Here is a 16,234-nt window from a genome sequence, read left to right on the forward strand (position 1 = left end):
GGGGGACGGGCCAGGCCGGCCCGCCTGCGCCAAGCAGGGCCAGCCGGAGCAGGCTGCTGCGGGGGTTTGCCCTTTTCCCAAGTGTGCCGGTTCCTCTTACAGGGTTAGGCTAATCCAGACCTGTGCTGAGCATGGCTGCGGGGTTCCTGTCGGCTTTGTTTCCGCAGGTGATGCTGTCGGAAGCCTCACCAAAGGCTGGTTCCCAGTGTGTGTTCAGGGGTCACAGCACAGGTACACACATTTGGGGCTTTCAAGTACTTGAGAACTACGGAAGAGCTGAGGGAATGCTGTGTAAAAATACCGCTACGTTTTAAAGGTCGTATCTCAGGCAGCATCAGCGAGTGTTTACCCAAACTGAGCGAAAACATGGCTTGACAAAAGAAGCATGGTTTAACAGGGACAAAAGGAGCAGTAAACACGGTTCTTCTTTACTATAATTAGTTGGGTTATTTTGGTGTAGAGATACAAAGGCTTTTTATATCGCAGAGTAATTTGCTTTCAGTAAAAACTTCGCCGATCATGAGCTGGCTAGGACAAGAAATACATGGTCTCTAATGATGATTTTTTGGGGAAAAAAGCCACTCACCCCTCACCTTCTTTCAGCAGAGGTTAAGGTTCTGGTGTTTCCGACAGTGGGCAAAGAGCTACTGAGCCCAGCAGAGGCCAATAGAGAGAGCTCCGTCGTTGCCTACCTGGTGGACTTAGCGTTTTGAAACAGCAGACATTGTCAGTTCCCAAATGGCAGTGCTCCTAGGGCTTGGTAAGGGAGCAGGTTTTAAGACAGGTGGATCTTCTGCACATGCTCCCGTGGATTTCCAAGGGAGTTAGCGTTCCTGGCTTATATTTGACTAGGAGCACTTCCAAGAATCTCTGTTCACACACTTGTTTGGATAAGGGCCCGTTGCATCACCTCAGTTAGCTTTTGCACTGCTTTCCCTCCTGGTCTGTTTTTATACTCTTCTTTCTTAATTTGTCACGCTAGCAGGTAAATGGCGAGAAACTGAATTTATCTTCTGAAACGCATTTTAAGTTGCTGCCATTTATTTAAAGCACCTACTTCATCCCCTTCAGTAAAATAATGATGTTGTTCATTAGTTCCTCTAGCTGCTCATGGCTACATGCACCATAGTCAGATTGCTCTGGTTTTTTGTTCCTATCAGCCACTTATGAAAGCCAAACTTTTGTAATAATGCTGTTGGGGTTTTGGAGGTTTTTTTTTTGGAAGACTCAGTTCTGGTGATGTTTTAAAATAAACTATCTAGATGAGTGAGACTTGGTTTCTCATGTCTAAGCAGGCATTGTACTGTTGGGCACTTCTGTTGACGTCTACATTTTTCTTCTCTTTCATTACTCTCAAATTGAATGTTTAGAGTAGTTCTTCTTCCACCCCCTTCATTTTCTGGGACAGCTGCTCTTGTTTTTAGGTATTGTCTGAGTTTTGGTTTAGTTACTTTATTGGTTGCACCTCTGTTTGATTATGGAACAATTGGCAATATGTTGAGTGTACAATACAGCACACTTTAAAAGCATATCGGAGTCAGCCATTAGCTCCTCTTGTGCAAATGGTGCTCTTCAGTTTATGTCCTGCTGTAATTGAGATACTACAACTAGATCTTGAGGTCTATTCCTGTAACTGTTTTTCACAGGGCAAGATTGCTTACACTTCCAGGTTTCTAATCTCCTTCATAGATCCTAGGCAAACCTCACCATTGAGAAGCAGGACAGCTGTTGACCTAGAACTTGAGGTTCTTGTTTTAAATTCAGCCTTGTCGCAAGTTCTTTTTGATTTTAGGACACTTTGCATGTGTGTGAATTAACCATCAGTAAAGCTAGGAAGGACATTCAGTGAGTAACAATGCATACACGACTTGCTGGAGCCTGAGAAATAGTGACCAGATGAAAAACCTGTATGTGTAGTTTAACAATTGCATTAATGAAGCCTTGAATTTCCATCTGTCACTCTAGGAAGACGGAAACCTCCCTGCCCTCCATGAAATCCGTGTTAATCAGTTTACAGGCAGGAGGGCGGCAGCCTGGAAGGTGGAACCACAAAAATTCAGGTAGCACACAGGTGCTGTATATCACGAATGTGGTGCCCACATCTAGAAAAGCTACTCAAAACTGTAAGATGAGACTGATCAATAACCATACTCCTCCAGTGTAACTAAAATCTTATGCTTGGAACAGGCAGAATTTTACTCAGGCTGAGGAGTGTGTGTATCTAAGAGGTAAGGGCTGTCACAACCTCCTTGCTTTCCATGCCACAGGAAAGGCAAGTTACTAAAACCTTGCTTTCTTTAACATGAATATGTAGTTGTGGTCTAGAAGGAAAGAAAACAGGAAACAAAACCCTAACTACTTTCCTCAAAAGAAAAAATACAGTCCAAAACCCAGCAAACAAACCCAAGTCCCTGTCTATGATAGCACTGCAGAGAATATGCTCCTTCCCTTGGGGGAAAGTATGAGAAAACAAACAGCACAAGAGAAAGTCTAGCCAGTTTAAATTTGCAAGTGGGAGGTGTGCAGACATTATGGTTGTGAGTGTATTATAAGAACCTACGTAGAACAAGCTGGTATGTGCTTTCCACATTGTATAATGGTTGCATACTGAGAGACTCCCAAACACCTCTCATGGCAATTCACAGTTCTGCTGCGTTGTCTTTGCAAAACGATTTGCAGACCCTCAGGTTGCACATATCTGAAGTAAACTGTGTCCTGCTCAGTTACCAGGAGGTCTGTGGATGCTTAAAAACGTTGTGTTTGTAACCTTTGAAACTGCTGTCTGGTGGCTGGTCTTTATAGTATTACTGACAACAGATGGCAAATGGCTCCGCTGATGTAATTCTTGCTAGTGTTTCATTCCTGTGAAGTTGCACAGTTTCAGAATCTCAGAAAGTGCCTCCATAGTTTTCCTGCCTAATGGTTTCAAGCCAAACTAAATAAAAACATTTTATATTATTCAAATTCCCGTGGTGTCATGTGACATTTTGTAATGATTGCCTTGCAGCAGTTTCAGATAAGTGCACGTTTGGTAGCAATTTAAGGCCTGTGTCCTTTAAGTAATGCTTATTAGTACATAACAGATGCCGTTTAGAAACATTATGCCTTTTAATAGGCTCTGCTTTTAGACTACATGTTCTCATTCCAGGCAGGCTGTGGATCAAGCAAGCTTGGAGGTATGCTATCGTTTATGCAAAGCCTAAGTCAATTTTCTGCTCTGAAGTCAAGCCATGTGTTTTTCCTTGTTTCTTCCATTCTGGTCATAGCTGCCTTGCTGTGTTGTTCCCCCTAGTCATATCTTTGGCTGATTGTCAAGCCATTACAATCAAAACCTTTTGCATTTTTAACCACCAGCAGTGGTTTCTTTTGTCCTGACAGAAGAGCCTGTGCAAAATGAATTTGAACACTCTCAGCTTTACTGTCAAAAGCACAGCAAGCACAGAGGTAGCCCTCTGTTGCCAGCCTGTTCTTCTCTGTTTCTTCCTCTTCCCAAAAGGAGAAAAAGGGCAAAGCAGAACCATGCTGATTTTGGAGCACCTTCAAAGACATGTAGAATAGCTGACACAATGGCACAGAAAAACAAAAGAGATGTTTACATATTTCTTCCACTACTTGCAGCTGTTTATTAAAGCAAGTTCTGAGACTGGCTCAGAGGCTTGTGATAGCTAGTGCAGGTGATGTATTAATTTGCAGCCACATAATAAATTTAGCAAAGTGGAAATCACTGGGGGGAGGGATTTTTTGTTTTTTCCTTTTTTTTCACTCCAATGAATTGCTTTATTTTGAGATTATTCTGGCTGTACAAATTGCTCCTTGTAAGTAATTTAGAGAAGGGCTGCTGAGCTTTCTTAGGCAGACTTACGCACTCTACTGGTGGGAGTAGTAGATTCCTCAGAGGTGAAAGCATTTGCAACTCAAATTGTGTGCAGTCTGAAACTGGTATCCCTGAAAATGTAGACAGTTGTCTCACATTTTCATTGCCTCTTGGTTTGTTTGGGGTATGTTGTTCTTTCTGATAGCAAACTGGGGCTTTCAGGTACTCTTGGTATGGCACACATACTGCTACAATTCATACGATGTAAGGATACGGGCTGGCTGTAGTACAGCCTTAGGTTTCCTACGCCTACCTACTTTGAATGATGGTAGTAATAGGCAAATGCATTTAATGTGGTACTTAAATACTAGCTCTGGTGCCAGATTGTGACAAGTGGGTTTTTCAGTAATAATTTTAAATGATCCTTAGTCTTAAAATATGGCTTTTCTTTCTGAAACTGGCCTGTGAGTCTGTCTGGCTTCTCCCCATGGGATGAAATCATCTTTATGCTAGACTGTTTGCCAAACTCAGTTGTCATTTCCTGCTTTTTCACTATTCCTTGTTTATCACTGGGGGACATTATCTTCCTCTTTTCCCTTAAGTTATAGGATGACTTTTGACCAATGCATCCTCTTTCTTTCTACCTTTCACCTTTGTAAAAGATTGAATTACTACTATATACACTTGAATTTGTGATTTATAGAAGCTCTACTGCTGTGCAGGGTATCTTTTCTGTTGTTTTCTTCTCAAATCAGCCTGTTTGAATAATGAAAATATATATTTTCACTGATATATTTCAGTGTCATTCAGAGCCTCCCATTTCTTCTTTGCTTAGGTTTTAAGAGTCAGACTCTAATTTGAGGTCAGGCCTAGATGATGAAATTCTGCTGGTGCAACTATTTTGGCTTATGGGTATGTAGAAGGGAGATGTAGCACTGACATAACTGCTGGAAAAAAGCCCCCGATATGGGGACAGTTTCTGGAAAACATTCTTCTATATTTTACTTTGTTTAGGGGGTAGACAAATAATAAGTTGACAAGATTAGGTATTTGTTTTCTTACAAGAAAATCCATGCCACTGCCTTCAGTAGTTTAAGATAGACGTTACCAGGATCATTTCTGCCTGTTTCTTGGTTGTATGAAAATCAGTACGTATTAAGAACTCGATGCTGATGTTCACAGGTTCAGAGGTATTAGCTCCAATCCCACTGAATCTATGGAATTTCCTTGAGGAAAACCTGATGTGAACATGAACCTTAAAGCCTTAATTAGTAACAATCCTGAATGTTCCTTTTCTTCAGGACTGCAGCTTCTCTGGGTTATTTTGTAAGCTCCTTCCTTCTTTTTTACATCTAAGCTCTGTGAAAAAGAGAGATGTGCAGAAGTATGAATTCCTGATATGTCACAGTTACAGCTGGTAGCACTTCCATGGTTTAACAGTATGCTACAGTTTTTATTAATAATGTCTGTTTCTGGGCCATAGCACCTCAGCTTTTTTCAATTACATTAGGTTAGAACTTTGTGCAAAACATGCCAATCCAGATGTGCATTCTGTGTATAATAGGACAGGGGGAGCCTGTTTACACAGATGTATTTTAATTTATCTGTGCTATGAGTTTGGTGTGGCTTTATTTTTGTATGTGTAATGCTGCTAAAGGTCCATCTGAGGAATAACAGAGTTGGAACCTGTTTGCTAGACCTTTCTGTACGGGAGTACTTCAGGTTAGAATGGAGGAAATACACCTTCAGCAGACACTTGCAATTATGTGAGCCCTTCAATATGCACTTGCTTTTCTAGCCTTGAAAACATTTGAAATATTGTGGTTTCATCTAGGTATTTTTCCGAAAAGAGCTAAATAATGAAATCAATTATTTAATTCCCTTGTCCAAGAATTTGGTTTTCTTTTTCCCATTTCATAAGTTGTGGATTACTCTAAATTTTGGAAAATAAATAACACGTGTTTTATACACCCCGGTTACATGAGGTTCTGAGAACCTTCAGAGCTCATTGAAGTGAGTGGATATTGAAGGTTTTTGGCATTTTTCAGAGTTAGGCTTGTCTAGTCTCTGTCTTTGCTCATCTGCATTCTGCTAAATATATGTGTATCCTTAAAGCTTTTGTTTTCCCTTTTCTGAAATCAGCAGTAAAAATGTGTTAGCAGGAATGAGATGGCAAATACGATTGCATCCTGCATTTGGGATGCCTGACATTTGGTCTGCCCACCATTTCAGTGTTAGAATTTTCAGTAATGACATGTAGCTGCAGCTGAACTCATCTGTTTGGTTCCTTAATGGGGAATGGGATTAGGATTATTTATTTCCTTTCTGCCTTCATATATGGATTCCACAGCAGAAAGTGATTTACAGACAGAAACTTATATTTGGTTTGCCTTCTGTAACCCTTCTTGCCATTTTTCATTGCGATGGAATAGCAATACAAAAATGGCATTTTTGAATGGAAACATGGAAACCTGTTCGCGCCAATGCACTTTTTCATCTTTTATGTTCCAGGAATGATTGCTCTGTTAGTAACGGTGGGAAGCAGTGCAGTGGGGAAGCACATAGTTTTCATTAATGATGTACAGTATGTGGTTAAGAGCTGCCTTACCATGTTGGACAGATATCACACCATGGTGTTTGCCTACTATAGCTCCATTGCCACCGCACGTTGTTATGATACTGAAGTTTCACTTACACTAGAACTTGGGGTTTTGACATGTACTTGCTCAATTAAATTCAGGATATGAGATTCAGGTTCTGCATGTACTCCCGGGAACGTGCCAAAGACCTCTTCCTTCCTTTGAAAGGTTAAACAAATATGGTTGTCTAATGATAACCACATGCATGGATTGTTCAAGCGCACTGGAAGGAAAGAAGTGTTGATGCTAAGCACTGCTGTTTAACACAGAGCTCCCACTCCTGTGAGAGAGTAATGGAAAGCACTTTTGTTATATGAAGGGCCAACAAAAAGCTTTTTAGATCCTAGACACTGTCATGGTTGTGCTGCCATAGTGTGGAAATTACAGTCCACAGGAGTATAAGGAACAATTTCTGTTATGACTTCTCTGTCTTCATATGTTGTGACTTCAGAGCAACTGATAAGGAAAACGTCACACCCTTTTGAAGTGGTAGATAAGACATACAGTTACCTGATAAGAAACCAGACAGAAGTTGAAGTGATTTGTTACAGGCCACAAAAACACACCTGTGTTAGGAATAAATCTCAGGAATTCTGCTCTCACTTGCCTGGTTTAATTACAAGAACATTGTCTCCTAAATACTGGCATAATATACTGTCATTTTGTTTTGATGCACATGTTTGTCTTATGCTGCAAAGTGCTTTTTGATTAAAAAAAGAATTGGAAAATACTTTTGGACAAAACCCCTCACAGTGCTGTCAGAAACACTTAGAACCTGCTGCTTTGTTCTGTTCTTTTTCTTTTTTTAATTGTGAAATATATTGGCATGAAAATAAAGCCAATAAATAAAACCAGTGCTGCTATTGCAAACTTTAGAAATGGCAAAACTAAATACAAAATTATGAAATTTGAAAGTTAGAAATGGGAAGTTCTTTTTATCTGTCTTGTTTCTGCACTAGAATTCAGACGTAAGTATTGTTCATTTTTTTAATATGTAAAATTGCATAAATGTCCAAAGATGCAGAGTCCAGATACAAAACCTGTGGTGCCTGATGGCTCTTGGGTAAACATACAGTTCTTAATGGGTGCATGTAGTATCATTCTCTGTGTTTGTAGAACATGAAAAAGTAGTTGTAGGATAAATGATTAATTCACTTCAGACACAACACTTTTCATGCTTCATCTATGGTGAGGTTGATGTATTTTGCTTTACAGTCTGGCTGCATCCTAAATGCCCTTGCAAATCTCTGAAATGGGCTTTCCAACAAGTGGGTATTTCCTGGGAGTACCAGCAATCCCTCAGTGTGTTTTAACCAGCCCAGTGGTGTGCCTAATCTGAAAAACCTGCATCACCAACTATGCTGTCTTAAGGAAACAGTATTGGTAAGCTACACATGACTGCAGGAACAGAAAATTCTTAACAGTGAAAGCAAATATCTCTTGTTTAGTAAATGGTGTATTGGCTTTATGGTCAAAAGAACTTCAGAATATTGCTGGTACCTGCTAATTTGGTACTTAAATGAGTATTTAAGACATTTTTATAAAGAGAGTTGGTTGTCCCAAGTTGTAACTGATTTGTTAGATAATAGCAATATAGTAAAATTAATACATAAGTAGTAAAAGGATTAGTCTAGTAAAAGAGAGCTTGAGGGGTATAATAGTGATTTGACACATTGTATTCATGAGGTAAGACTGATTATCTGTATCCTAGTTAAATTATCTCTATTATGGCACAGGGTTTAGTTACAGAGGATATAGAAGGATCATCAAAAAGAATCTTCAGAATATCTGACTAGATTGAGCTATGTCATTGACCTTCAGGCATTACAGCAGTCTGTAGTTTCACTTGTGGAATTTCACATATGAGTGTGTGCACCATGTGTTTTCTGTTGTATTGAGAAGAAATTCTTTTGCCCATAGAAAAATATTTCCTGCTTACTTTAACTGATAGAATGAGATTTTTGCTGAATCTGTAATGATGGAGGTCTGTCTCTAATCTACAAAAATTAAGTTCTAGTTTAAGGCATTGTCTTTGGTTGTGACTGCATTTGTTCTTTATCTACCTGATGCAGAACATAAGCATGTTAATCAGATCTATCTGGATTCCCACATACTGATTTTTTTTTAGGATCATCATAAATGAACTTTGCATGACTTCTACCTCTCAAGAAGGATATTTGTCCACTTCATGAAACCACCATAAAATTCAGCTCTTTCTTCTGGGGATTAGAAGTGGAATAGCAGTGGGTTTAGAAAAAGCTGAGTTCAGGAATCGGGACTGAAACAGGGGCCTTGGTTTCTGCCTTATTGACAGAGTTGTGTGACATTTTAGCCTGAGGTAGCTTTAGGTGTGGGAGGGTTGTATCTCATAAAGGTGACTGAGCTGTATGGGCAGTACTTGCTTGTTTGTATAGCTAGGTTTAGCTGTAGCTTTTCACTTTAGAAATCAGGTTCTTAGTGCAATTGATGACAGATCACTAGAGCAGAGATGCACTTACACATCCTTGCTTGAGAATGCAGCCCAGACTGCTCCATGGAAACAAAAGAGAAGCAGAAGCATGTTAGGTTTTGCTTTAAAATCTGTTCTGTATGCTTGAAATGGAAATACAGGCATCCAGATTTCTCTTTATTTATTTCTAAATAAGTTGGGTTTTTTTTCTTTTGCCCTGAATGCTGGTGCTATGTAAAAGACAAAGTCTGATACCTGTCTGTAAACCCTTTATTGTCATAGAATGCTGCCATAGAATCCACCTCGATGATGTCTTGACCTTGTTTACCAGCTTTGGCTATTTAAGATGTCAGCCACTTCAGCACGAATGTCAGGAATCCGTCTAATGCAGTAGGCCTCCCGTTCTAAATTTACTCTCCTTACGGTTTATGGTCCCTCCTCTGGCTGCAGCAAGAGGCCCCCTTTTTATGACTCCTTGCTCCTGCCCCCCTTGCTCCCCCTTCCTCACTCCCGCCTTCTCGCAGCTGGTAACCCTTTGTGCACATGGCCTGTTAGAAAGAAGTGCTCGCTGGGTGTCCAGCAGATTGGTTGCCACAATGTGCTCTTTTGTTGCCCCTAGGTAAGATCAAACTCACATGAAATTGTGTAATTCACACTGGGTTAACAGGCTGTTCTTGGAACTTAGCAGTTCTGGTATCCCAAGATGCTGACAGGGAACTCAGGCTGAAGCACACACAGAAGCGCTGCTTTTCTTTTAAAGCAAAGTTGTTCAGAAGTTTTCTTTAATGCCTCATTATTTAAATCTGTGACATTATTTCATCCTTCAAATGGTTGCTATTACCTTAGAATGCAAGCATATGAGGTACCAGAAAGTTAGTGTAACTTCGAAGGTACCAGTTGTTCTGCTCAGTGAGGAAGAAACATGATTGTGCTCATTAAGTTGCTTTGGCTGAACAGTGGCAGGATGTAGCTTTGTAACCAGCATCTCATGAATAGTATTTATTAGCATGGCCAATATTTGTGTTAAACCAAAGTCTTACATGCTGCTTTTTGATAAAGTATTAATTTACTAGTAAGTTTACTTCATTAAATTACTAAATGTTTTAATAAGACTCTTTAATTTCGTTCCTTTCTATGGCTTCTTTGCTTGCTGATGTTACACAGTACACTGGGGAAGGCTGCTGCAGAGGAAAGCTGCCACTGCTAAGTATTGGCTAGGATTTTATAACGTGACTCAACTCACCAGTGTTGCAATGCTGTTTTCTCTCCCATTTTGTCACATACAAACATACTATGAATACCATTTACAGAGTGGTTTCTTTTCAGCATTCTGACTACATAGCTTTGCTGTCAAGCCTCAGGATGTAAGCTGTTTGTCTGCAAAGGGCAGGGAAACAGTGTTTAAAGCATTTTAAGCAGTGCTGGCTGGTGGTGAATTACCAGCTGTAGTTTCTTACCCTTTTGCTGAGGCATCAGATACTGATCACTGCCAGAGGGATGGTGGTGGGACCGTGGTTGAATTGTCTGACCTGGTGTGCAAATCCCATGCTCCTACTCGTATGTGGAAAGGTGTTATTTTCAATATAGTACTTTTATGATTTACAGTTTTTGTATCTGTATATAGACAGTTCTTACAGCAGCCATCGTAAAACTGTTCATTGTCTCAGCCATTTTCTTTGCACTTACTGTCCATATAGTTATTTGTCATTAAACTTGGGTCACAGGAGCTGCCATGTGAGAGCAAACCATGATTGAAAGTGGAGGTTCCAGAACTAAGATTCCAACTATAGCAGAGTGATAGAAGATTTTGCCTTCAGTTTGGTGCTTACAAGAGTTGCAGGTGTATCTTGTTGACTGAAAAACCCTTAAACTGAAACCATTTCCTCCATATGTTAGAAGACTAAGGCAGCATATTATTTGGGCTTCTAATCCATTTCTTGTGATGTCCTTTATCTTGAGCTGGTGATGAGCCACCAGTCAGTTTGGTTTGTTGTATCAGAAGCAGGCTGCTTGGTTCCTCAGGAGCACTGAGTTGGACTTTGCATTTAGGTAACAGACCTCAGATGTATATAGTTTGTGTTTGCATGCAGTTCACAAATACCTTGCATGAATACCCTTCAGCATTGAGTCACAGGGATTAGAAACTGTTGCATGAAAGATGATAGTAACTATTTTGGGAACATATGCAGGTAAATAGTGTAATTTTTTTTTTTTTTTACATTATTTAATTGTGAAAGTGCCCAATTGAAGTTACCCAGAAAAAGAGAAAGAGAAAACTAGTGCTACACAACAGGGCATGGGCTGACCATAAAGGGGCAGTCTTCCAAGAAAGAGTAGAAGCTGTGGAATTCTTTTCCTGTTATATTTTTGGACAGTACTAAAATTGAGTCTGTGTTATGAAGACTTCTTCTGGTTTTGTTCTTCCAGCTTTAAAACAATTTACTTACACCTAGAGGAATTTGAGACTCTGCTTGTTGAATTCAGAGGAGACAAATGTGATTTGATGCTGTCATGGTTCTATGTAAAATTACATGTCAAGAGGTAAATAACATATGGAGAGGTTTTTACCAGCCTTACTATTTTAGACTACGATTATGCCAAAGGCTCTAATGGGAACAGTAAGGGCCCTGATACACCAAGCAACTGCTGGGGAAACTGAGGTTTTAATACTGATGTGTCTTAGTTAATTTAACAAGTAAAAATATCTTGTGTTTTGTTTTACCTACAGGTTGCCTTTACTTGGTAGATGCATTAGCAGGAGATCCAGAGGTTCTGCAAGCAGATGCTGAAACATATTATGGAGAACTAGTGAAGAAATCGTCATCCATTCCTGATGTTTTTTCAATCCCTGGAGGAGAAGAGGTACTAGGCTGATGTTTGTCATACTGCAAGTTAGATAGATATTTGCAAACTAGTTTGTTGGTTGTGCGCATTGTCTGTAAATAGGGGTAAACTGGTGTGGCCGGATTACAAATCTCTTAAAATCAGCAAATTCTGCATGATTTTCAAATGGTTTGCATGCTGCAAATGAGAGATAAGCTTAAACTACAAATTAAACCCCTCTGAGTGTGGATGAGGGTTTGCAGTACTCAGCTGAACTTTGCAGCTTGACCTGCCTTCTTACAGGACCAAATCAAAACTGAATTTGATAGATGTTTATACCATGGTGCAGCTCTGTTTCCTGCCTTTATTGTGCACTTTACACAGGTTTTGTGATATAGTCTGCCTCATGTTTCCATTCTTTCCAAGACTTATATTGATGATTTTGAACATGGGTTCTCCTAAAGGAATTCTGATCAGATGTTACTGATAGATGGTATAAACACCATAGGGGTCCATTCCTGAGCCATCTGGGCTGAATGCATTGGAGATGACTGAGCAGGTCTATTAAAAATTCTGATTTCAGTCAACCTATGAAGGCTTTCATTCTGGGCATTTTCTAAGTCATAAAAGGTGCGCTGCACTAACTGCTATTGTACTATCAAACCAGTAAGTAGATTAGTTGAAATAAATGTTTGGAATAGGGTGGTGTTTTTACAATTTAGGAAAATAATATGCAGTAGTTTCCAGAAAACACCGCGTCAGGTGGGTAGCTTTGAGCTGTAAGTGTAACTAGCGTTAAATACTCTTTTAATGCCCTCTAGTGGACTATGTAGGGTTAAATACAAACAAAACTGAAAATGCAAAGATCCCCCAATTCAGGGCTCTGTGTCCTCAGCCTTTCGTGCCTGGTTGTACTTCGAGAGGCTCATTTGCTGTTCTATTAGAAGGGAGAGTAAGTTAAAGTCCCAGGCAGGGCTGTGTGTGAGACACAGTGAGATCAGTTAAAGGTGGACTTCTGCCTTTTGATTCAGATCTGTCTTGATTTTGTGGCTTGTCATCAGAGCTTAAATATATCACATGGCTGGTTGGAGTCTCATAGCAACACATTTCTCGTGCATTCATTTAATTCAGGTCTAACCTAATCTGCAGTCAGACAGCTAGTCAAGGACATAAGTAATGGTAATGTTCTTGCTATATTGTTTTTTTCCTTGCAATTTATATATAAATTTGTATGCATATATACCTACATTATATATGCCTACAACTTGAAGGATGAGGATTTTGGTGTTTGAATAATGGCTGCAGTTTCCGAACTTCTTTTTCTCTGTGCATTTGAATTAAAGCAGGTTTCAAGTGGCAGGACCAGCAACCACGAGTAATTATTTAGCAAGTGTTAAGTGGCTGTCAGCCCACTTGCTAGGGTCACAGAACTTCTTTTTGGTATGGCATGGTCTTTGGTCAAGCATTCAGTACACAAATAGCAAGGATTAGTGCAAGGCAGAATGGAAGCTCATTGGCAGCAGTTCATACGCAGAAAGCTATGCTTGGCTCCTGCTGATGTTGTTAGCACCTGTGGAAGTGCACATTACCTTATAAAACAAAATACCAATCATAGCAGTATTGGAAAGAGGACTGGCCTTTTCATTATAATCATGCTCCCAGGTGCCATAAAGACATGGATGCTGTTATAGTTGAAGCATGCAAAGAACGACTGAATCCTCAGAACATACTGAGTTTTTGGGAAGCTCATGAATACAGATTTCAGGCAGTTTCCTATTTTTTTCCTGGAGCCCAGTGTTTACATAGATGATCCCAGGATTTTGGCACTCACAAACCAGCGCGCACCAGTTTCAACTTAAAGTCGTTATCTTGAATAATCCATATTCATACTACTCCTTCCATGCACCAAGAAATATTAAATGTATCACATGACTGATTTGGGTTTCAGAGCAAACTGACAAATGGGTGCAATTAGAGAGAGAGGCACACCCACACATACACAATGGACCAGATTTTTGAAAGTACAGTACATACTGTGCTAAATCACACACGCTCTTTGCCTTGTACCTAAACTTACATGACAGCATTTGCAATATTCATATGGAAATTGTCATCTCTATGCATATAGAGCTGTTTGAGCACAGCAATTTGGTGTTTATGTGTCACATCATTTAGAAGTTTAGTCTAAGGCTGAGAGCTTGAGAGCTGCATTTTGATTTTAGCCTTGCCTTCAACATAACCACCTTGTGCCAATTATCCGCCCTCCCTGCGCCTCAAAGATAAACTGCCCAGGCACTGCCCTAATGCTTTGATACTCCCTGTACCCTCAGGCTTAATTCATTGTTTGCAAAACACCACAAGTACTCAGCTGGATGATGCTGTAAGAAGTGCAAGTTGTATTTGTTTTTATTTGATGTGTCTGGTCTCTCAAAACGCTATTTGTCTGCATGTAACAGTCTTCAAAGCCAGGTTATGTACTAATCATATTAAGTTGGTTTTAAAGTCTTTACTAACTTTGGTAGCTTGATTTCTTTTAAATTAACATTGCTTACAGAAAATCTTACAATATTATGTATGTTTCAATGCCATGAAGTTCAGGATGGAGAAGGTGTGCTAAGCTTAACCCATGCGTGTTAGTAAAACATATCCTAAGTGCATCTAATACATGAAATACTTCTTGCGAGCAGTGCAGTACAAACTGCTACGGGGCTTGTTTGTTTTTTAGGTTAAACTTGAAGAATCCTGTGTGTATTTTGTTCCTCTCTACCGAAATAATCCTACTTGCAAAATGTTGCTGTTAACTGATCCAAAGGATAAAGAGACAGGTTAGAATTGGTCAAAATATTTTGAAATTTGAGTAGTTGTGCTTTCTTTTCTTTTAAGGTGGTCTCTTGCTTGTATATTTAAATATTTGGGGGTTTGTTTTGAATATGATGTGGATTCGTTTTCTCTGGCAGGGATTTATGTCGGTGGGCTACTGATCAGAAGAGAGGATTGACAATCAGGGATTTTATGCATAGATAGCTCTGCTGGTAGCTGAAAAATCACCTTGGGTAATTCTGTTTCTGAGTCTGTTTGGAAGGGTAATATTTTTCTAATTCAGGATGATGTGAAATTTAATGTATTATAGTTTGGATAGAATTCAGAAATCCTCAAAAAAAAAAAAAAGTAAATATGTATGTGAAACTGTATTAGGTCTTACTGATTCTTATTAATATTATTTTTACTTTATAGTATCTTCTTCAGTCCTAGGTTTAATTGCCTCCTATTTCCAGTACTGGTGTGTGAGGGGTAAATTTAGAGTGCGACCATGTTCAGGAGTTGAATTAAATCTATTTTATTTGGCAGTTCTCCCAAGATACTCTTTAAACTTTACCAGCTTTGCCTTGCTTGCTGCTGTAATGCCAGTGTTTTCCTATTACAGCCATGTGTCAGCCTGACAGGGGCACACTACAGTTGTGTTACAGGCAGTAGAAGTCAACATGTGCTTACCGGTGTTTCTGTTTCATGAGTCACTGCTTAGAGTATCAACAGGTTGTTAAGATTTGATCAGGAGCTGTTTCTAAGTTTTTTTTATCTTCCTGCTATCAGGATCTTCAGACACAGCCTAGTTTCTTCCTACTTACTCCCTTAGGCATGTGCCTTTGACTATGGAATGTCAAAAAAATGTAAGTGTAAAGTAAGTAACACTTCTTGATATCACAAACAGGAAGCTTGGCTCCAACTTGCCTAGTACCAAAAGCCCAGGTTGTGACCCCCTTAGGTTAAATGAGGAGTGTTGGAGCTCTTGTGAAGCAATAATTTGGGCTGTAGAATTTTGGGGACATCTACGACAAAGACATGAACCTACGCATTGACCCATTGTGTCAGGGAATATAGAACATGTGAAACCTCTTGAACTTTCAGCTTCCAAATGTGGCAGCAAACTAACAACAGCTGTCATTAAAAACATACTTAATTTTTATAAAGGATAAGCCTGAAAGGCTTTAATAGCCAGTATTCTTAATAATACAGCAAGGGCAAGGCAAAGAAATTTAGCACTCTATTTTCAGTTCTAAAGTGCGTCGGATAAAGATCTTACACTCCTAGAACAGGTACTGTTAGTATAACTAAGTGTTCATTATTCAGTCCAAACCCTGTAACCAGGAAATTTCTTCATAAGAACAAAAACCAGATTAAAATCATCTGTGGTTAGAGGTGAACTCTGCAAGAGTTTTCCAGCTCCTTTTACATATGATTTCAATTTGATCTTTGCTAATGGGTTGTGATTCACATAGTTGAAAGCAAGAGGCCTTTCCAAGTTACAAGTGTAGTCAAAAGACTTTCTGGTCCCTCTAAAACTATTGATACACACTTACTTTCCTGACATTAATTTATATATTCCATTCATGGTTTTCTGAAGAGAGAGAGGCACTGGTGTGGTAAAGGAACGTCTACACTGGAGGCCAAACTTGCTCTGTGGGTGCAGTTGTGCAGAGCTACTGACTCATGTTCAATGGAATGTGGTTA

General features: G+C 39.5%; 1 protein-coding gene across 2 annotated transcripts in view; it reads left to right on the forward strand.

The window, feature by feature from the left end:
• The window catches only part of LOC136019006 (protein FAM169B-like), a 40,285-nt gene that overhangs the window by 588 nt on the left and 23,463 nt on the right, over positions 1-16,234 (forward strand). The window contains exons 1-3 of one of the 2 annotated variants that reach the window (XM_065688734.1): positions 117-231; positions 11,631-11,764; positions 14,451-14,550. In XM_065688734.1, the coding sequence (XP_065544806.1) occupies positions 132-231; positions 11,631-11,764; positions 14,451-14,550 (334 nt within the window). In that variant the 5' untranslated portion in view covers positions 117-131. Of the gene's footprint in view, positions 1-116; positions 232-11,630; positions 11,765-14,450; positions 14,551-16,234 lie in introns of those variants that run through there. The other variant, XM_065688735.1, reaches the window with a different exon arrangement.

This window comes from Lathamus discolor, chromosome 8 (genome assembly GCF_037157495.1).
Source record: "Lathamus discolor isolate bLatDis1 chromosome 8, bLatDis1.hap1, whole genome shotgun sequence".
Classification (NCBI taxonomy): Eukaryota; Metazoa; Chordata; class Aves; order Psittaciformes; family Psittacidae; genus Lathamus; species Lathamus discolor.